Source organism: Trachemys scripta, chromosome 2 (genome assembly GCF_013100865.1).
Source record: "Trachemys scripta elegans isolate TJP31775 chromosome 2, CAS_Tse_1.0, whole genome shotgun sequence".
Classification (NCBI taxonomy): domain Eukaryota; kingdom Metazoa; phylum Chordata; order Testudines; family Emydidae; genus Trachemys; species Trachemys scripta.
This window is the reverse complement of record NC_048299.1, coordinates 2,504,984-2,525,660: the sequence shown is the minus strand read 5'-3', so window position 1 is coordinate 2,525,660 and position 20,677 is coordinate 2,504,984. Positions and strand designations below refer to the sequence as shown.

General features: G+C 62.6%; 1 protein-coding gene across 1 annotated transcript in view; it reads left to right on the top strand.

Annotated features, from left to right (window-relative positions):
- The window catches only part of LOC117871908 (unconventional myosin-Ig-like), a 66,595-nt gene that overhangs the window by 37,909 nt on the left and 8,009 nt on the right, over positions 1 to 20,677 (top strand). Inside the window, exons 18-21 of the mRNA XM_034759731.1 lie at positions 357 to 501; positions 2,313 to 2,417; positions 2,898 to 3,011; positions 4,368 to 4,522. Of these exons, the coding sequence (XP_034615622.1) occupies positions 357 to 501; positions 2,313 to 2,417; positions 2,898 to 3,011; positions 4,368 to 4,522 (519 nt within the window). The remainder of the gene's footprint in view (positions 1 to 356; positions 502 to 2,312; positions 2,418 to 2,897; positions 3,012 to 4,367; positions 4,523 to 20,677) is intronic.

The window sequence follows — 20,677 nt, the reverse complement described above, 5'->3', positions numbered from 1 at the left end:
GCCCCCCCCCCCCCGCCCCAGCTTGGCCACGCCCCTCGTTCCTGACCCACAGCCCCACTGCCGCCCCAGCTCAGCCCATGTCCCTCACTCCTGACCCACAGCCCCCCGGCTACCCCAAGTGCGGACCCCCGCAGCTCTGCCCGGGCCCACCTGACTGATAGGCAGTGATTGCTTCATCCCTATGGGATTCGCCCAGTGGCAGCCGGGCGCGATGCTGTCCAATAAGCCGAGGGGAGCAAATGCAGGCCCCCAGCTCGCAGCCTGCCCGGGGAGGATGCTGTGTGGGGGGCTGCCCCCCAGCGGCCAGGAACCTAGCAGGGCAGCCGGGATCCCTGAGCCCCCTCCCCTCGCTGCAGGTGGCGAGCCAGGCAGATCGTGAAGAACATCCCTCCCTCGGACATGGCGCAGATCCAGGCCAAGGTGGCGGCCATGGAAGTGCTGCAGGGCTTGCGCAAAGACTGGGGTTGCCAGAGGAACTGGGGCCGGGATTACCTGTCGTCGGTGAGTGTTTGGCCCGGGGAGCTGCCCGGAGCCCGCTGGGCCAGTGATGCTGGCAGAGTGGGTTCGGGATGGGAGGCAGGTGGGGAAGTGGCGTGGCCTTGGTGATCCAGCAGGGGGCGCTGCTCTCTTGGAGGGTTGTGAAAGCAGCACTGGATGAGGGGGGCGCTGTGCTCGGGGGGGGGGGGGGCGGCCCGGCGGGGGGGGGGGGGGGGGGCAGCTGCCCGCCCGAGCATCTGCTCTCGCCGCCCACAGCTGCTTTCTGCTGCCAGGCTGCAGTTGCCATAGCGACAGGCTCCCGTTAAAGCCCCGTTTCTCCCTTTGTTTCTCCCGGGCTGGTCCCTGTGCCCCCATGCACCCCCTCCTCTGGGCTCTCCCGGCTCTGCCCCTCCCGTGTCCGGGCTGAGAAGGAATGGCTGGGGGGCCCTCGGCTCATGCAAGCCAAGCAGCATGTGGCCAGGAGGAGACCCCGGGAGTGGTGCCGGTGACTGCGTTCATCTCTGTGAGTCCGTGCCCCTGTACAGTGCAGGGGGCGATGGTCCGCCCGCAGGAGGGGCCCACCTGTCACTAAGGAGCCTGGGCGCTCCCTTAACTATCGGGGGGCCTGGCCAGATTCCAGCTCTGAGGTACGTTCTGGCTCCCATTGTGGCTTCAGCTGGATGCAACGTTTTCTTTGATTCTTTTTTTTTTTTTGGCCACGTTGCTGCGGGATGTTCAACAGCAGCTGCGTCCCACCCCAGAAGTGGCTGCATTTTGGTGCTACTCCATCTCCATGCCCCCTCAGCCGGCTGTGTGGTGCGGCTCCCTTCTGCCTAGTGCCAGGCTGAGTGCCAGTATGCAAGTCCTTCTCTTTGCCTCCCCGGTTGGTACTGCCAGGGTGACTCTGAGCTCCAGTGGCTCTCGGGCTGTGGGCAGAGTGTGTGTGGGGTCACCCGCCCCTCACTGGCCTGGGCCTGGAAACAAAACTCCCCATCCCTCCTCGGTAGGGTCATGTGCCAGGCAAGCTGGCAACTGGGCTGCGGTGGGGTGACAGGTCTCCCCTGGGCATCAGAATCCCCACTTCAATTATGCCAGCCTGGACCAAGAGCTGCCCACCCCCACGCTGCCCGTGCTGGGCATTGACTGGCCTCTTGTTCTCCTCTGGCTCAGCAGCCTGCCAGGAGCAGGTGCCTCCTTGCTACACTGAGCGTCCTTTTGCTGCCTACTTCCTGCACTGGCTCTTCCCCGGGCTGCGGCTCAGCCAGTGTTCCTCTCCCCCGGGACGATCCCAGCGTGGATCCGGCTCTCCCAGCCAGCACGTTTCAGGGGGACTCCATTGGAGGGTGCGCGGGTCTGAGTGGGCCTGCTGGGATTTTCTCCATCCAGGGGCCTGTCAGGATGCGGGAGAAGGGTGAGCTGAGGGCTGGGGAGGCATCAAGGCCGTGGGAGAAGGCAGAGAGACCCTGGACCCGGAGGGTGCTGCGAGGCAGCAGATCCCAGCTGGGCAAAGGGCTGGAGACTGAGTGGGCCTGCTGGGATTTTCTCCTCCCCATGGGCATCGCTTCAGTGCTGACAAACAGGGAAGAGCGTCAGCAGCTGACCCCTTGGCCCCACCGTGTGGGTCTCCCAGTCGAGTGCCGAGCCGCTCCTGCATAGCTCCAGGGAGCCGCTGAGCACCACAGTCGTGCTGAAGGTAGTGAAAGCCCCTTCCCGCGCCGTGCCGAATCAGCCGGCCGCCCGCACAGGGAGCTCGGCCTCCCCCTGGGCATGGGGAGATCCCACCGCAGCCCCATCTGCCTGACGAAGCCTCTCCCGGGTTCTGTTCTGCTCTCCAGGTGGCTGAAAACCCTGTCATGGCCACCCAGTTCGCCAGGAGGGTGCAGGCCCTGAGGGACAAAGTGCACTTCGGCTCGGTGCTGTTCTCCTGCCATGTTCGCAAGGTGAGGAGCCTGGCGCGGCAGGGCCCCTGGGGGGCTGGGCCCCCCTCTCTCCTGCCATGGCCCTGCTCCGTGCGCTGGACAGTGCCTGCCTCAGCCCCTCGCCCTGGGGAGATCCCCAAGCCGGCAGGATCCGGCAGGAGTTTTGGGCCCACCTGCAGTCCATGATGCTGATAGGTCATTTCCCTCCCCCCTGCCCTACAGGGACCTTATTCTGCGGGATCCTCAGTGCCCTCGTTTCTCCGAGCAGCCAGGGGCGAGGGGAAGGTTGGGGATCGGGTGTCCATGACAGTGGAGCACTGAGCGGCTGCTCCTGGGAGGGCAGGAGGGAGCCCTACCCCCCGCCCCTGGCAGGGTTGGGGCACAGGGGAGGTGGCAGGGAGTTGGGGACCCCTGGGCTGGCCCAGCTGTCTGCCTCTTGCTCAGGGCCCTGGCTGTGATTCTCCCCGCACCCCGGGTGACTTGGTCTCCCCCGCCATGCAGATCAACCGCTTTAACAAGAGCAGGGACCGGGCCATTCTCGTCACAGACCAGCACCTCTACAAGCTGGAGCCCAGGAAGCAGTACAGGGTGATGCGGACCCTGCCTCTGAGCACGGTGAGTGCCCTGCAAGCCCTCCCATCTCCCTGGTGGATCATCAGCAGGCTGGGCACCACAGCCAGCAGCCCTGATCGAAGCCACGTGGGCAGAGCAGGGATGGAGAAGATCAGGCTCAGCTGCTCTGTCCCCCTTTCAGTGCTGGCTGGTGGCAGTAGTGGGATTTCCCCAAGAGACTCCTGAACCCCAGTGCGGACAAGCAGAGTGGTTGGGGAAATGCTGGAAGTTGATCCAGAAGCAGCTGGGAAATGTCCTTTCATGGGGAAACCCAAGACCTGGGTAATAAGGCAGAATCCCAAATGCCCTTCCCACGATATTCGCCACAGCATCTCTGTTGTGCTAGGTGCTTTTCTTCAGAGTCCGTGTCCCTCCATAACACCCCGGCGCTCTTCTAAGGAGCGCTGAACTGAGCAGCAAGCTGAGACGCAGGGCACCTGTGGGCAAGTCATTGCATCAGCGGCAGAGCCAGGAACTAAACCCAGGATTCCCGACGCCTAGTCCTCTGCCCTAACCACTAGCTGCTGCTCCTTCCCGCAGCCCCCTCTGTGGTGTTACAGCGAATAGCACTGCAGGGCAGAGGGCACCATGCTGCTCCAGCATTAAACCTGGACAGGATGCAGCGGCAGCAGCATCACCACCACCCCAAATGGTCAAAAATCACAAGACAGGCCTCAAACACTTGCCTTGCTCTGCAACTTGGGGCATGGGTTACTTGGCAGGATCATCTAGGCATCGCTCACCAAATCAATTCCCTGCTGTCGCAGGAACCTGAGCCCCTCCTCTTCTCTGCATAATCACATGACTCCAGGAGCTGGGGATTTAATAGAAACATCAGGTACTGCGAAGTTAATGATAAAGGCACAAGAGCTGGCAATGCTGGGGCAGGGAATAGTCCTGCGCTTGCAGGGTGACAGATTAGATCACCTGGGCCCTTTCTATTCTGAACTACTGTGCCCTGGAGAAAATTCCCCTCTCCGTGGGGGGCTGATCTGAGGGGAGATGCCTGGTCTCTGGGCACAATGGACCACTTGGCACATGGCGAAGAGGAACATGTGATCTGGAGGGGATGACATCACCTGGACCCTGCCACATCTCCTCCCATCAGCCAATCAGAATACAGAATCATCTCCATGCGGAACAAACACTAGCCAATTTGCCATCTCATTGGCTGACGTGGTGGCCGGTTGTGGGTGGGCTTAGAAAATGAAAGACCAATAGCAAAGGGGTGACTGTAGATTCCCAGCTACCACTCTGCCCTTTGCCCCCCGGTGGCCATGTGGGGAATTGCCCCCTGCCCCCTGCCTCAGCGAGGGAGCATGGCGTGTCACTAACCCGGAGCGTGTTTGTCCTGTGCAGGTGACGGGGGTGAGCGTGACCAGCTGCCAAGACCAGCTGGTGGTTTTTCACACCCAGAACCACGACGACCTGGTCATCTGCTTCCATAAGATGCAGCCGGAAGAGGACAACCGAGTTGGGGAGCTGGTGGGGGTGCTGGTGGACCACTTCAAAACGTGAGTGATGGCATTGGTGCAAGACACAAGAAGGGACGGGGCAGGGGATCGGGGCACGGCTGGGTTAGGGTGTGGATGGGAAAACCCCGGTGGTGCTGGTGCTCTTCCCTAGGAGTCAGAGATGAACCCACGGCTATGGTGTGGTGCTCAGGGAGGTGCTGTCTTGCAGATTGGCTATAAAGTAGGACCTTGACGGTTTGTGACCATTACAGATCTTGTGGTGTTTTAGGACTCAGTCCCCCAGAATCCAGGCTAAATAGTTACATTCCCCTTCAGGTATCATCCGAACGCAATAGTCTCGATTTTCTCTCCTAAACTCTGGTGTAGCTGTTGCTGTGTGCAGTCGAGCGGCTGCTGTGTTCCACCCCAGAGGTGGCAGCATTTCAGCGCGGAGCAGAGTGGCATGACTCCGGTTCTGGGTCATAGCCCTCGCAGGGGATAACTGCAGCTAGGGCCGGGGTTAGTACTTGGCTCGGCCCCGAAGAAACCTGCAGTTGATGGCAGCTTCCCTTGGGAGAAGGAACTGATCAGCATGAACCTCTTCCCGAGCACTAGGGGCCTGCACGAGACGGTGGTGGGTCGGGGGGCTGGGTGACCGGAGCTCTGGCCCCACTGGCCCATTCAGACTCTGGCTCCCCAGACAAAGGCCACCAAACGACTATCAGCTGGTCACTGTCACTAGGCGGCTCGAGGTGACCGGCAGTGGCTAGTGGATCTGAGCCACGCCCGGGAATTATCCAGCCATGGTGGCTCAGTAGTTAACGTGTTGGGCTTGAAATCTGCCGGGGCTCCCCCGACCCGTTCAAATCTTGCTCCCGGTGAGGTGGGCCTGGATTATACAGGCTGTCGAGGAGAGGATCCCAACGGTCCCTTCCGGCTCTGTAGTCTATGACCCGCTCTCAGGCACCGGCAGCGCCTGGGGTGGATTCAACCCCACAACCGAGAGTTGAAAGGCTCCACAGCCCATTACCAACCCCCGAGCCCTCCCGCCCGTGTCTGCGCTGGCAGGGAGAGGAGCACCGGTCCCTCAGTGCCGATCTGGAGTAGCTCCATTGGCAGGGATGCTGGGCATTGATCCTGGGTGGAGGAGGCTGCTGGCGCTGGTTCCTGGCTGGGGGCAGGCAGGGGGCGTGCAGGCCGAGGGGGAACTGGCTGTGCTGCCTAATCTCCTAATCAGGCATTGTGCGAAGGCACGCGGGCCCATTGCAGCCTCCAGCTGTCACGGCAGCAAGCCTCAAGGCCAGGAGCGGCTCCCTGCCCCATCTGGGGTGGGGGGTTGGGCAGGATTAGAGAATTCTTCCTGAACCTGCTGGCCCCGCCACTGTGATGCAAAGCAGGTGCGGGAGCTGGCTGGGAGGGGGCTGAGCCCGGCTCCGGGGGCATGAAGCCGGCTCCAGAGCTCCCAGGCTCCGCGGGTTACAGCCAGGGGTGTTAGTGAGCCTTCGCCAAGGCTGTGGGCTGCTCCCCTCCCTGGCCTCCAGGGAGCACAAGGGCCCGAGCGTGGAGACTGGGGTCTCCACAAGCGGGTGTTTTCATGTGGCCGTGCTGCAGAGCGGCTGGGTGAGGGTGTGCGCCGGGGGGGACAGAACAGACCCAGATGGAGCCATGTGTGGGTGGGAGAGGGTGTGGGGGGGTGGGCATGCAGCGGTGTGTACATGCATGGGGAGGTTGTGAGAGGGAGCTCGCCCCCTTTGGGGGGCACACCCCCAGCTGAGTTGAGTGAGGAGCCCAGGGGCAGGCAGGTGCTGTGGGTCTGGTTCTCCCTTTGGCCGGCTCTGGCAGTGCCACGCTCTGTGCCCAGTGCCACGGACAGGGGCTTTGTGTCGGTAGCATGGGTGGGGGCCGTGCCATGGGGCGAAGGCGCGAGAGGCCGCAGCCTGTGCAGGTCAGGGCAGCATGGTGCCTACTGCAGGGTGAGCCTGGCGGACGGGGCACTGTTGACCCCCACGGGGCTGGCTCTGTGCCGGCAGTCCGTGCCACTGCCCACAGCGGAGCAGCAGGTGCCAGATGGATGTCTGTCTACCGGAGCCCCCGAAGGATTGACCGAGGGAGGAGAGTGGAGAGAGGGGGCTGGGGTGAGCCGGCGCCATCTGCTCTCGGCAGCTGCTGGCACAGGTCTGCCCAGACGCAGGGAAGAAAAGAGCTGTGCTGGGGGGGGGAAAGAGGGGGCTGTGCGCTGCCCCCCCTTCCTCCAGAGCACTGTCACAAAGTGGATTGCAGGGAATTACTGCCCCACACATGTACCCCCAGATGGTAACGCCCCTCCCGGGGTGGGGCCTTCTTAAAGGGCCAGCGCCCACTCTTTGCAGGGAGATAGACACAGACGGGTCAGAGTGACGGATACTGTCAGACTCGCACGGACGCGGACAGACTGCCCCAGCTCGCCCCTGCCCCACTCCCAGAGCACCCAGCCACTCCCTCTCCCTCCCCGGCAAGGTCGGTGCAGGTTGGGACAGACGTGTGCCCAGGAGTGGGCTATCCACACACACACACACACCCCCGCCAGAACTCCTCAGGCCAGGCCCATCACACCTCCCTTACACGCTCTGGAACCCAGACCTTCCTGGAGCTGCTGGCCCAGAGACCGAGCAGAGCGCCGGGCTGCCGCAAGCCCGGCCCTCTGGAACCAGTGGCTTTTCTGGTCCCCTGGTGCGACTGCCACTGCAGCTTGGCCTCCCTCAGGTGCAGTTGACCCCGTCCAGAGCGATGTGTCCTGGCTGGGGAGGGCACTACACACTGGAGAGCGGGCATGAGTCTGCCCACAAGTTCCCCTGGCTCCACTGCCTCTTGGGTCCCACACATGCATGTGCACACACATATACACACATGCCTATGCGCGCACGCACACACACACATACATACAGCTCACTAGCAGCTCCCAGTGAGACGAGCTGTCATTGGGTGGGTCAGGAGATCAGCCAGTAACATGCTGGAGGAGATCCGGAGGAGTGGGGAGGGATAGCTCCGTGTTTGAGCATTGCCCTGCTAAACCCAGGGTTGTGAGTTCAATCCTTGAGGGGGCCACTTAGGGATTTGAGGATTTAGTTGGGGTTGGTCCTGCTTTGAGCAGGGGGTTGGACTAGATGACCTCCTGACGTCCCTTCCAACCCTGATATTCTGTGATTCTATGACCCCCTGCCTGGTTTCCGTGCTGGAGCTGGCCTCTGGGCAGGGCTCTGTCAGCTCCTTGGGGCAGGGTTGGGGGTTCCTGGGAAGCGTTGTACTCTTGGATCGGCTGGTGGCCGAGGAGCTGGCCGTGGTGCTGAAGGGTGGCAGCAGGGAATTGGAGTTGCCTGGGCACTGGGCCCCGTTGGAGCCAGCAGGTGGATGTGGGCTAGAGGAAGCAGCAGCGGGGGGAGATGTCACACTGCCCAGCTAGCCCATGTGCGTGGGGGCCACGCAGGACCGTTCCCTACAGCCCTGCTTGGTCGAAGGTGCTTCCGCCCCTTTGGAGAACCCAGGCTGAGGTCTCCCTCCCCGGCTTTCCTCCTCTCCAGTCTGAACTGCCTCTCTCGCGATCCCCCGCCTCCCCGCCTGCCTGGGGCTTTACAGGCTGGATGGACAGATGGAGGGATGAGGGATGACAGGGCACCAGGCTTGGAGTCGGGACCATAGACTTGGACAAGTCACTTAATTCACAGACCTCCATTCCCGCCCTCTTTGTGAACGGCTTTGGGATCCCCAGAAGAAAGGGTCTGTGAGCGTCCTTACCCTGACTGCGCCTGGCTAGCAGGGGGAGGGTCGCCCCTGAACAAAGCATCCTTCCTCCTAATCCCAGTTTGGGGAGAGAATGGCGGGAGATTTGCCTTGTCTCCCAAGAAAACGGGAAGCTCTGAATGTCACCCCCTGCCAATGTGGGGTGAGTGTAGGACTGAGATCCGGGGTTGTCTGGCTTCTGGCCCCAGCTCTGACACCAATTCCCCTCTGTAGCTTTGGGCCAGTCATTTTAATTGCTTGGTGCCTCAGTTTCCCCATCGGTGAAATGGGAAGGTAGCTAGTTGCTGTTTGTAGCATCACCGCAGAAGGGGCCTGTTGGACCCTCCTGGCCATGCCCAGGAGTCCAGTGCAGGATTGTGCCCTACACTCTAGGGTTACGCTTCCCTCCAGAGACCGTTCCACAGCACAGGCTCAGGCCATGTGCCAGTGGGATTTTAGCCCCTAGGGCAGGCACTATACACACTGGTGTAGCTAGCCCCAGAGCGGCACTAGTGCAAGTCACACAGGGCATTCCTTCATCGTGTCGACACGAGGGTTTTCACCAGAGCAGCTACACCATCAGTGTTGGCTGAATGTGAAACATCATTAATGATCTCTGCACTGGGGCAGGGAACGCTCCTTCCACCACCACCTGCCCGGCTGAGTGGGTGGGGGATGTTAGGAAATAACTGTCCAACTGGACAGACATTGCACTAGGCTCCCCATAGACTGGGGCAGGGCAGAGCCAGATCTTTCCCCAGGCCCCAGTGTTCCCCTTCCCCCGCCCCGAGAAGGGGGCTGCCCCTTTAAGAGTCCCCACAGCTGCTCCGGCTCCTGGCTCTCATTTGCATTTCAGTCCTGACTCTCTTTTGTCCTGCCTTAATAGCCACCTAGCAGCCTTCCCTGCTCAATGCCCCGGGCTGATCCTGCCCCGAGCTCATGTCTCCTTAACACAGCGACAGCTGCTGCTCCATTCGCTGCCCCTCCCCCCCGAGACATGGCTCCTCGCCCTCGGTAGCCGAGGGCCCCACTGCCTCCCGTCTCTTTGCATCCCCACTGCACTCGCTGGACTTCGCTCCCTCCGCGAGGGCTCCCTCCCTCATGGGCACAATTAGTAATGCCCCGCTCAGATCTCCAAGCGCTGCTCAAATGAGGGCAGTGTCATTAAACCCGTTTTGCAGGTGGGGAAATTGAGGCACAGAGGGGCTGTGACTTGCCCAGGGTCATCCAGCAGGCCACGGTTTGACCCCAGGTCTCCTAAATCCCAGCCCCATGCTCCAGCCACTAGGCCACACTCCTTTAGGCCTTCAGGTCTGCTGGCAGAACTGGGCGTGGCTATCGGGCTGGAATTTAAAGCTCGCGTAGCCCTTTTATCTTTAGTGTTGGAGACAGCGCCAGGACTCCTGGGTTCTCTCCTGGCCCTGCCACTGACTCGGTGTGTGAAATGAGCACCGTGATACTAGCCACCCCCTTGACTAGCCCCAAGACAAACTCACATGCCCTCTGCCATGCGGGCCGAGGAAGGCCCTGGCATTTTGCAGCTGAGTCGGGGTTTGCTCCAGTGCCCTTGGCTCAAAGTGCCCGATCCCAGCTGTTGTGCAGCATGCTCTGTTGGTTGGTTGTGATCCTCCACCCCAGAGGTGGCTGCATTTCAGCCTCATATACCCGTCTGTAAAACGCCCTGGGATGAAAGATGCTGTGGAGACCCAAGCTACTACTCTCATTGTGTTCTGTTTGTAACTGGTTTCTGTCCCCCACTGCCCCACTCCTGGTCCCTGGGTGCTCGCAGGAGGCCAGCCGTAGCAGGGTCCATCACCCGCTCTCCTTGCTGGATGTCAGGGAATTTGCACCTCCTAGCTCCACCAGATGTATAGCTGGGGAGTGCTTGAGCTCTGAGCGTCCTCAGCCGGGTTTACGCCAACCCTGAGCCTCGTCATTTCGCCATAAACAACACACTGTGCTTCCAGCCGTGCTGGTTCCCAGAGCTCTGCAGGGCCCAAGCCAGCCGTGCTGGAGCCTGCCAGTTTGCTGGGGCATGGACCAGATGTGCCAGCATCCCACAGGTTTGCAGGGGGAAGCAAAATCCGGTGTGACGGCAGGGTGCCTGGCTGGGGTGGGGGAACTGCCGCCTTCTGTCATTGCGGGGAACCCTGCAAAGCTAGTGCCAAGCGGGAGAGAGGGGTTAGAGAAACAGCCCCTTCCAGAGCGCTCTCACCCATCTCCGTGCGTCTCCCCACACACCCTGGGAATAGCGCTAGCCCGCTGGAGGTGTCTGCCCCAGGCTGGGCTCCCCTGATCCGCCCCCCCACAGCAGTGCCAACTCAGGCTGCTCCCAGGCCAGGTCAGCATTACAGACGCCAGCCACAAGGCCAAGGCAGGGTCCCCCAGGGAGCAGTGCCCAGCGTGGCAGGATCCATACACTCTGCAGTGCCAGCGGGTGGGGGCAGCAGGGCGGCGCTAGCGTCCTTGCTGAGATGATGCTGGCCTGGGGGCTGGGAGTCCGTGTGGCTGCTGCCTGGAATGATGAGCAGATGGCTCTGATCTGCAAACCCCGACACGCTTTCCCTGGCACTGGTGGCACCTTAAAGACTAACCGATTTATTTGGGCATAAGCTTTCGTGGGTAAAAACCTCGCTTCTTTGGATGCAGAGAGTGAAAGTTACAGAAGTGAGGTTTTTACCCACGAAAGCTTATGCCCAAATAAATCAGTTAGTCTTTAAGGTGCCACCAGACTCCTTGTTGTTTTTGTAGATACAGACTAACACGGCTACCCCCTGATACTTTTCCCTGGCACTGCTGGTGTCACAAGCCACTGGCCGGCCCTTGGGTGGCAGGGCCTGCTCGCTGCTGTCCTGGCTGGCTGGAGAAATCACACGGCGGGTTCCTCTAGCTCAGGGGTTCTCAAACCTCACTGCACTGCAATCCCCTTCTGCCAGCCAAGTTATCACAGGACCCTGGTGGGGGGAGAGGGGGCCGCAGCCTGAGCCCTGCCACCTCAGGTGGGGATGAAGTTGGGGCTTCACCTTCAGCCCTGGGTGCCTGCAAGTCTAATGCTGGGCCTAGCGACCCCATTAAAATGGGGTCATGACCCACTTCGGAGTCCCGACCCACAGTTTGAGAAACGCAGCTCCTCCCCTCCGAAGATTGCAGAGCATGTATGGCCCCCTGCTAAGCCTCAGTGAGGGCAGGTCTCAGGCTCCCCTTTGGGCAGATGGGGAAACTGAGGCAGGGAGCAGCCTAGTGGCTTTCCCAAAGTTCCAGATCATGTTGAGAGCAGAGTTGGGAACAGAACCCAGGCCCTTGTATCCCAGTCCACTGCCCCCCCCTTATCTGGCCCTTACCAGCCATCACTTCCCGGCCACACACATACTGCTCTGCGTGGTGCAGTCCCCACGTGCCGGAGATGTTCCACAGCAAGGCGGGTGTATCCCAGAGGCCATAGGCCATGGGGATCGCTTGCTCGCCCAGCACTGCACCTCGACCCCGTGTTGGCTCTGGGGTCTCCGGGGAAGCACTCAACCCCGGTGAATGGGGGAGCCTGGTCCAGACATGGCTGAGACCCACGTGGGGTGCTCGGTGCGCCAGGGCTCCGCGGCTTTGCCCTCCGTGGGGCAGGGCAGAGGAACCTGTCAGAGCAGAATGCGGCTGCGGTGAGATCCAGCCGGGCGGGCCAGGCTGGCACCCTGCACACTCAGCCGCCCCTGCACAAGGAGCCGAGCTGGTGTCCCACTTTGCAGATGGCTCTGAGCCCAGAGATGGTTGCTAGGTAACGGCAGGAAAGCTCATTAACAGCTGCGACTAACTAATGAGCTGAGGAAGAAAAAAGCAGGGAGAGCGGGAAGGTGTCAAGGTGAGAGAGGAGAGGGGAGAACCCGCCCGGGCGGCACTGCCGGCTTGGCCCAGTTTGCAGCCTGGCGCCGCTCTCCCAGCTTGGCGCTGTCACTCACAGGGAAACGCCACTGCGGACATGAAGTAAAGAGGGTTCAGAGGCCATGGTGTTGGTAGGGTGACCAGATGTCCTGATTTTATAGGGACAGTCCCGATTTTTGGGTCTCTCTCTTATATAGGCTCCTATTACCCCCCACGCCCATCCCGATTTTTCACACTTGCTGTCTGGTCTCCCTAGCTGATGGGCACAGCCAGACTGACTGCGTGGGGTGAGCCGGAGGCTCAGGGCAGAGTCAGGCAGGTCCCAGCCCAGGTTGGCATCGCAGAGGGCAGTAGCTTTGCTGGAAACCTTTCCAAGGGCTGGGTCACCCAGGGAGCCTGTGCTCCCCTCCCACCTGGTCATGGCATGCACCCCTCCAGGGGTTCATCCCGCGCCGGCTGCAGAGGTGGGGGCCGGAGCCAGGAGCCAGCCCCGCCGGCACTGGCTGGGAAGAGCCCTGAGAAGCCCCCAGCCTGTCTCCTGCCGGGATGCCGCCAGCTGGAAGGCAGGGGCGGGGAGCAGGCAGACAAGGTGTGAGGCACAGGCTGTCTGTTGCAGGGACCGTGTTTCTGTGGCAACTTGGCATGGCGCTGTGTCAGCAGAGCCGGGCGCTGCGTCTACTGCCGCTGCTCTGCTCCTCTGCCATGGGCCCCGGCGTTGGCTCTGGGGCCCGCTCCAGCTCCCACTGACTCGCCGGGCTCTGACCTGTGAGGATATCAGCATGGAGCTCTGGGAGCAGGGGCCCCTCGGGGCTGGGGGTGGCAGGGAGCCGTCCCTAAGGCTGGGAGTGACCAAGGTGTGGCGCTGAGGACCTGGCTTCTTGGCCCCCCTGCATCCAGCTCCAGCCAGCGCTGCACCAAGAAGTTGGAAGGGATTCAGAGAAATGCAACAAACCCGCGCAAGGGAACAAGCGATATGGGCCAAACCCATGGCGGGTGTAATTCCAGGGTTCACCGGGGCTGGCGGCGCAGCAGGAGGAGGTGATGCTCATTCCTAAGGAGGAAGGGGAAGTGGCTTGATCCAGTGGGGTAAATCCGGGGAACAGGCGGGAGCCACATTGCTGCTGAATCAGGCCAGGCCCTGGTAGTCTTGCGATCCTGCATTGCCTTCAGGAGATGCTCAGGGTGGACGTATCTGGGATGTTTCCATCTCCACTTTCCCTGGGGCGTTTCGCTGTCTGGCGCAGACGCGTCCCACACAGGCTCTCTGTGCCCATAGCAAGCCCTGCCTCCCGGCCAGGCCTCCGCCCATCGCTGCTGCGGTCTAGGCGTGCTGCCTGCAGCACCAGGGGCCCTGGCTGAGTGGTTGCAGGGTGACAGCGGCACGGGCAGTGATGCAAAATGCAGCGATGCTGACGCAGTCTGTTCCTGGTCCTGGCCCCGTCCCCGCTCGCTGCTGGGTGGCCGCTTGTCTGAGTGTCGACAGCCCTGTTGGCAGGAGATGCAGCACCTCGCGCGGTGGAGATTTCTATCACCCCGTCCTGCCTCTAGTGGGCCCAGAACTTCATACCTAAGAGAGTTTCTGCCTAACCCCAGCCAGTTAGTGCTTGGCTCGCCCTGAAGCAGGAGGGTTAATGTCCCTTGTAATCAGTCTCATTGAATTCTGATTCCCCATATAAACGGCCAGTCCCTGTATGGGTGCTGCTCCATTCTTGGTCTGGACGATGTCTTGTGGCAGAGAGTTCCGTAGGACAATGGTGGGTACACAGGAGAGCGCCTGGACAGTACAGAGCACTATGGTAACAGGATCAGTGACCCCCCCGGAGGGATCCAGTTAGCCACCCTGTTAGCTGGACTGGGACCCTGCTTAAAGCCACCGAGTAACTTCTGTGGACTCATTGTGGAAGGAGCAGCTCCCGAACTCTGCCAGGCGCAAGAGAGGTGGGCATGGCCTAGAGGGGTCTGCGGTAGAGAGCAGGGGGTCCTGCCGGGAACGGCCAGGCGTGGGGGCAAAGAGGCTACGTCTGACTCTGGCTGGCTTCCTCGTGTCCGGGAAAGAGGGGCAATGGGAGACCATTTGATGCATAGGAGTCCGCCGGGGGCATTTTGCAACTACGCTACCATATGGCGCTGTCTCATGAGAACCTACCACCGCACTGCCCACCTAAGGGAGAATGCCCCCCCACCCCAGTGATTCCTTCCCATAGGCCTGGGAGCTGTAAGGAGACCGGCCCATCATGGGCCCCCCACTGCTGAGGGGTGGTACCTGTGAGCCAGACGCCTGGCCTGCAGCTGGGTTCAGTCCCCTGGGGCTGTGAATTGGTGCCATGAGTGGGGTTCAGGATCTCGGCTCTGGTGCCCATCTCTCTGCTAGACATTGATCCTCGGTGGGGATCGGAGCTCAGAGCAGGTGCCCAGGGCCCACCTCCTCCAGCAGCCTGTCCCATCAGTAGAGACCAGTTTCTCTTCTTTGTCTGGGGCCAGGCCCCCATCCCCTTCTCCAGACCATGTCCTCGGCCCCCGGCCCAGCCTGGTCCAGCCCCTGTGGTGATTGCCCTGCGTCTCTCGGCTCCGGCGAGGGGGGTTCGGACACGGCAGCAGGGACCATGCGTCTGTGCAGTCTGCTGGCCGCTGCTCGGCATCCTTGGAGCTGCTGACGCCCACATGCTGTGCTCTTGGGCACGGGTCAGGGATGGGCACATCTGTGCCACGGTGAAGAGAGAATCCCAGCCCGCTGGGCAGAGCGGGCAGGGGCGCGAGGCTCCCTCGTCACAGATAATCACTTCCGCAGGGTTGCTTCGCCCCAGATCTGTCTGGCTTTTATTAATATTTTACTGCAGTGCAAATGCCGCTGACGCAGACCGAGCCAGAGAGCTGGTTTATTCCAGGCTGTGAGCACGACTCTCCAGCATTTCCAGAGAGTGAGGGGGAAATCACACTGCCCCAGCACTAGGGGGCAGCCGGCCTGCACCTCCCCTAGTCAGGGGCTGCTGTGACCCCCAGTGTACGGGCTGCCCCAGCCCCTCTAGGGCTTGTGGCAGGGGGAATTGGCGGGGCAGGTCTGGCCAGGCCCACTCCCGCCCTGCCCAGAACACCCCCTGTGCCAGTGCACTTCCCCAGGGTCTGATGCCGGCCCTGGGGGATTGGAGCCAGAGGGCAACCGTGCCTCGGGTGCCAAGTGTTGGTAAGGAATCCGTGAGCACAGCCCATACGGAGACAGCCCCACAGCTGTCCGCTCGGCCACACACACACACACACAGCCCCGGGGAGAGGACGTGTGGCCGTCTGCTCCGACAGCACAGGCCTCTGCCACAGGAGCTAGAGGAGAATCTCCCTCAGCTGCTGCGAGTGGTGAGGTTTTTATCCCCTTTGCGGGACGGCCTCTAGGGGGTGACAAACTCCTTTCCCCTGTCTCTCTCGCACACACAGACATTTGAGCAGCCCGGCTGCTATCGCAGTCACGGATGCCTAGGGGCACAAGAGGGGGTAAACCCCTCCTCGGTCATCCCTCGGCCAGCGAGCTAGCAGAGGGTAACACTGCTCATCCCCCCTCCCCCAAGCCTTGGGACTCTGCTGAGAGCAAGGAGCTGAGGGCTGTGCTGGCAGGCAGGGCAGACTCAGAGAGGTGTGCGCTAGGGTTAGTACATGGAAGAGTGGGGAGACCAGGGGTCAGTTCCTGGCGTAGCCGCACACTCTATACAACTAAGTCACTTAACCTAGCTCGTGCCTCAGTTTCCCCTCTGTAAGATGGGGATCTTAATGCACTACCTTCTGGAGGGGTGGTGGGAGGGGCTGGGTTACCAAGGTGATGAGGACCTGGAGAGAGAGAACAGGTGGTTGGGGAGAGGGGCATGCTCGGGGAGGGATCCACGGCAGGGGGGCTTTCAGGTGGGGAGGGGTCTCAGAGCGCAGGAAGGGTTCCTGGTAGGCAGGCTGGGGGAGGACAAAAATCCCAGCCTGCTCCACCTCTCAGCTGCTGGAAACCCCCCCCGCCACTCCCCTTCCCCTGGCCGAGTTCCAAGGGTCACCCCTGAGCCAGCGGGGCAGCCCGAGGGGGGAAGAGGCGCCAGGCCTGGGCTGGGGGAGCCGGGAACAGTGAAGGCTGGGAGCTGACAGCCTGCCACGCTGGCCTGGCGGGCTGCCCTTGCCTCTGTTATTGCTCAGTCCCTTGCAGAGCCCCAGGGGCTGGAGAGGAGAAAAGCCACTTGAGGTCGGTGTCTGCAGGCTGGGGCGTCTCCGGAGACAGCTCCGCGGCTTCACAGACCCTGGCCTCAGCCGCCCACTGCCGCTGGCTGCAGCCCGGTCCGGGGCCACCCCCCACCTTGGCATTCCCCGCTGTGCCAGCGCTCTGATCCCTGGATCCCCAGTTCACTCCCCCCGGAGCGACCCTACAGGCCAAAGCTGGGACCCAGGGAGAGATTGGGCCGAGGGGCCCCAGAGGCTAATCAGCCCATTAGCCCAGCCCGTAGGACGGGCACAGGACGGACGTGCACCGGGGGGCAGAGGGACAGCAGGTTTTTGAGAGGCCGAGCCAGGAGGGATCTGGCCGGGGAGGACGCTGGCCGTCTCCCCCGGCGTGGCTGAGTGCTAAGGAGTGTGAACTCGGAACGGTGGGGTCTGTAAGGGCGGCGGGGTGACCGCGGCCAGTACATTGCACGAGGTGTTTGACAGGAAGGTCTCGGCGGTTTGTGGCTAGGAAAGAGGCAGGAGCGGGCCAACGCCCTGCCACAGCAGCCCTGGGTGGGAGCCCTGAGACCCAAGCCCGGCTCCTTCAGGGGGCCCCCTTGTGCCCTCCCTCGGGCAGGGAGCCTCCGTTTCCTGGTCTGTGAGCTGGGGCTTCCTTGGGCTATGGGTGCGAAGCACTGATCACGCCCCCGCGGCCGGCTCCTGCTGGGGTTCATCACTCTGTTGTGTCCTCTCCCCTTGGGCCAGCCAGGGGGTACGTGCTGCTCCTAGCATCTCCTCCCCGCCCCCAGGCCTCCTTGGGATCCTCCCGATTGCCGGGTGTCCGTGTGCTGGAAGTCCCCGCGCTCTGCTCAGGTGGGGCCGCCCCAGAGCTGCCTGCATGGGGAGGAGCTGGAGTGGGTCTGAGTCCTCCGGGACAAGCCGAGGGGATCCTGCCCTTGATGTTAAGATGCCACCCTGATCTCACTCTCTCCAGCGCACAGCTGTGTGGGTCTGCAGCTCGGGGCACTGTCCTGAGCCCTCCTGCCCCTTCAGGCACAGCAGGATCCACTCCCAGGGGCACTAGCACCAGGATCTGCCCACTCCCAGCCCCTCTGAGTGCAGCAGGATCCACCCCCCGGGCACCAGCACTGGCATCTGCCCACTCCCAGCCCCTCTGAGTGCAGCGGGATCCACCCCCTGGGTACCAGCACTGGGATCTGCCCACTCCCAGCCCCTCTGAGTGCAGCGGGATCCACCCCCCGGGTACCAGCACTGGCATCTGCCCACTCCCAGCCCCTCTGAGTGCAGCGGGATCCACCCCCCGGGTACCAGCACTGGCATCTGCCCACTCCCAGCCCCTCTGAGTGCAGCGGGATCCATCCCCTGGGCACTAGAACTGGCATCTGCCCACTCCCAGCCCCTCTGAGTGCAGCGGGATCCACCTCCGGGCACTAGCACCGGGATCTGCCCATTCCCAGCCCCTCTGAGTGCAGCGGGATCCACCTCCGGGCACTAGCACCAGGATCTGCCCTTTCAGCCCCAGCCCCCCTCCCTGCCCCATTCGAGTCGTCGTGGTTGTAACAGCCTTTTCTCCACTCAGTCGGTCTAAGCAGCAGGCAACGGCTTGTTGGGGGCAGGGGGTGTCTTTGAACAGCTGCTGGAGGGGGACGTTGGGTGCCCGGTGGCAGGTCTGAGCCAGACACCGGGCCGGGGTGGGCGCTGCCTCCACCACTGTGCTGAGGGGCGACAGAGGGACAGCAAAGGGATGCCCCGGGCTCGGTGAGGGGGCAGAGCTCCGAGGCCAGAACCGAGATGAGGCCGGGTGTGGGTGCAGGACGACGGGCGTGGGCGCAGGGTGTCTGGGAGCCCACGGGCCTGCGGGAGCTGTGTGCGGATGCCTGCACCCGGGGGTGGGGTACCCTGCTGTGGCCAGGGGGAGAGCCGGGGCCGGATGTGCTTGTGCATGGCTGGAGGCTGATGCATCCCGCTCTAGACGTGTCGGTGGCCGGGGGGTCCTGGCCCAGGCTGTTCTCCGTGGGTTCTTGTACTGCTCCCCTCGCTGTGCGGTCTGGGTTCACGGCTGACGTGCCTTCGCGTTCCTCCTCCTGCCCCTATGGCCCAGGAGCCAGATGCCCAGCCGAGCGCACCCCTGGGTGCAGCCCGATCCCTGAAGCCGCAGTTCGCCCCGGGGAGACGGCTGGGAGCTGCCTCTCCTCGCTCCGCTGGCTGGGCTATAAATAGTGCGGCCTCCCGACCAGCTGCCCTCTCCCCACAGCGCCGAAGAAACGGCCCCTTTGTTTTCCAGCCAGCTCCCCCCATGCCAGCGCGTAGCCATGTGAGCTGCCCGGGGCGATGGCCTGCGTGGCACCAGCTCCTGACTTCCTGCCCTGCTCCCTGGAGGGGCTGCCAGGCCAGGGAGAGGGGGCAGGAAGCCGTGCCACTCCCAAGACGGGGCGGAGAGGAATGCGGCGCTAAGAACGCAGGGAGATTTTGGAGTGGGGCCCGATATCCAGGAGACACCTGTGATGGGGGAGGGGGCTGGCACTGCCCTAGGGGAAGGCCAGGGGGCATCCCACAGGGGCCAGGGTCGATTAGCCCTTTCCTGCCCCCCCTGTGCTCTGGCTCTCGGGATCAAAGGTGTGGGGCAGGAGCCCCTCCCCCGCAGTTCCTAGCCCCTTGTCAGACCCCAGCCAGCCGGAAGGGGCCTTGGCCCAGCTGTTGGTTCCTGGGCTCGGTTCCCCACTCTGAAAGGACACACGCGACCTGCGGGTCATGCCGGGGTCGAGGTGGCAGCACGTGGGCTCACAAAAGCGACAGCTGTCAGGCCGGCTAGCACGGCGGGGTGGGGGTGGAGGGAAGGCAAGGCCTGGCCCCAGGGAACCTGCTCAGAGACCGATGAGTGAATCAAAGCCCCGACCGAGAACAACCGCCCACCAGCCCCTCCCTAGATGGTCAGAACGGTCCCTTCTCGGGCCCACGTGGAGAGCGAGGGCTCGTGGTCCGTTTGGGACACTCCCAGGCAGAATAACCGGGGCCTTTCGGGTTTAGCTTCTGTTGCCTTGGCTGCCCCACGTAAACAAGGCCTCAGAGATCCTTCCGGGTGATTTATCTGGCCCCGAGTGCGTCACACGGTTTGGAAGGGCCCGTTTAGCCTGCAGTCCCGGGGCGTGATTATACCAGAGCTAGCCAGCGCAAGTAACGAGCACTGAGTAACTGCCCAGCGCTCCAGGCAGGCTCGTACAGCCCTTGCCGAAGCCGCGCTGCTGAAACCTCGCTGCTCCGCTCCCCGCATGAGCTAGCCGGGGCCTGGCTAGGTGAGCTGCCGTCACGCCCTGCCAGCCCCTGGAGGCCCGCGGGCCCGCCCCCGAGTCTGGTCAGAGCTCCCCGCGGCTGCTCCCCAGGCGAGGGGGAGTCAAAGCAGCCGCTTGGCAGGCTGGCCCATTGTTGGGGTTGCGAAACGCGAGGGTGCTCATGGCTGGTTTGTACTGTCAGACTGTGCGCGTAGAGCTCTCTGGCACTGCTGGACACGGACGCCCTCGCTCACACGTGGGGCTCGTGCTCTCGGACTGCTGGGCCTCCGTCCGCTCTAACGCAGGTGGGGCTCCCTGGCGGTCAGCGGTGCTCCACCAGCTCGGTAAAGACACACTCAGGCCCAGTGTGCTTTGGGGGAGAGCTGGTCTCCACAGACACAGCTTGGTGTGGGCTACCCCGGTTCTTGAAGGCGAGCCAGGGGCCTAGCTGTGCGTGGGGTGGAAGGGCTGCAGGAGGGAGCTCGGGGGGGCGGGTCTCAGAGGCCAGGCTCCAGCCCGATCCCGGCCGTCTACACTGCTAGTGTTAGCCCCGTGAGCCGGAGTCAATTGGGCTGTGCTCGGAGACTCGGTGCCGTGGGTTTTGCTTTGCAATGGAGATGTACCCCCCCGCCCCATGTCCCTGGTCTCATCTGTGCCAACCCCCCGTGCCTGCCGAGCCTGTACTGCACCATGGCCTCCCTTCCCCCAGTTCTCTGCCCCCCTTCCACGTCCCTCCTGTGTGTCCCGGTCCCCTCGCCATGTCCCTCAGCCCCCAACACCACCTTCAGCGCTCTGTGTCCTGGCAGTCCGCTGCCTCCTCTCCATACTCCCCTGTCCTGCTTCCCTCCGCCGGAGTCCGCTGGGAGCTGTATGGTGCTGGGACGGTAATATGCTCAATTTACCAGGTTTTCCTTGCGCTGGGGTGGAGGGGCCAGGCTCACTTGCCTTCTCTCATCCCCCAGCTCTAGTGAGGGGTGGGGACATTTGCTGGGGCTGATGTATTCGTCATGCCAGCCCCAGCAAACACACTAAAGGGCATTTCTTTGCAGCAAGGCCAATAAAACCAGCCAGCCCAGGCCAGACTCCTGTTCCAATGTGTTTTTCTCAAAACATCCCAGAGAAATTCTACCGTTAC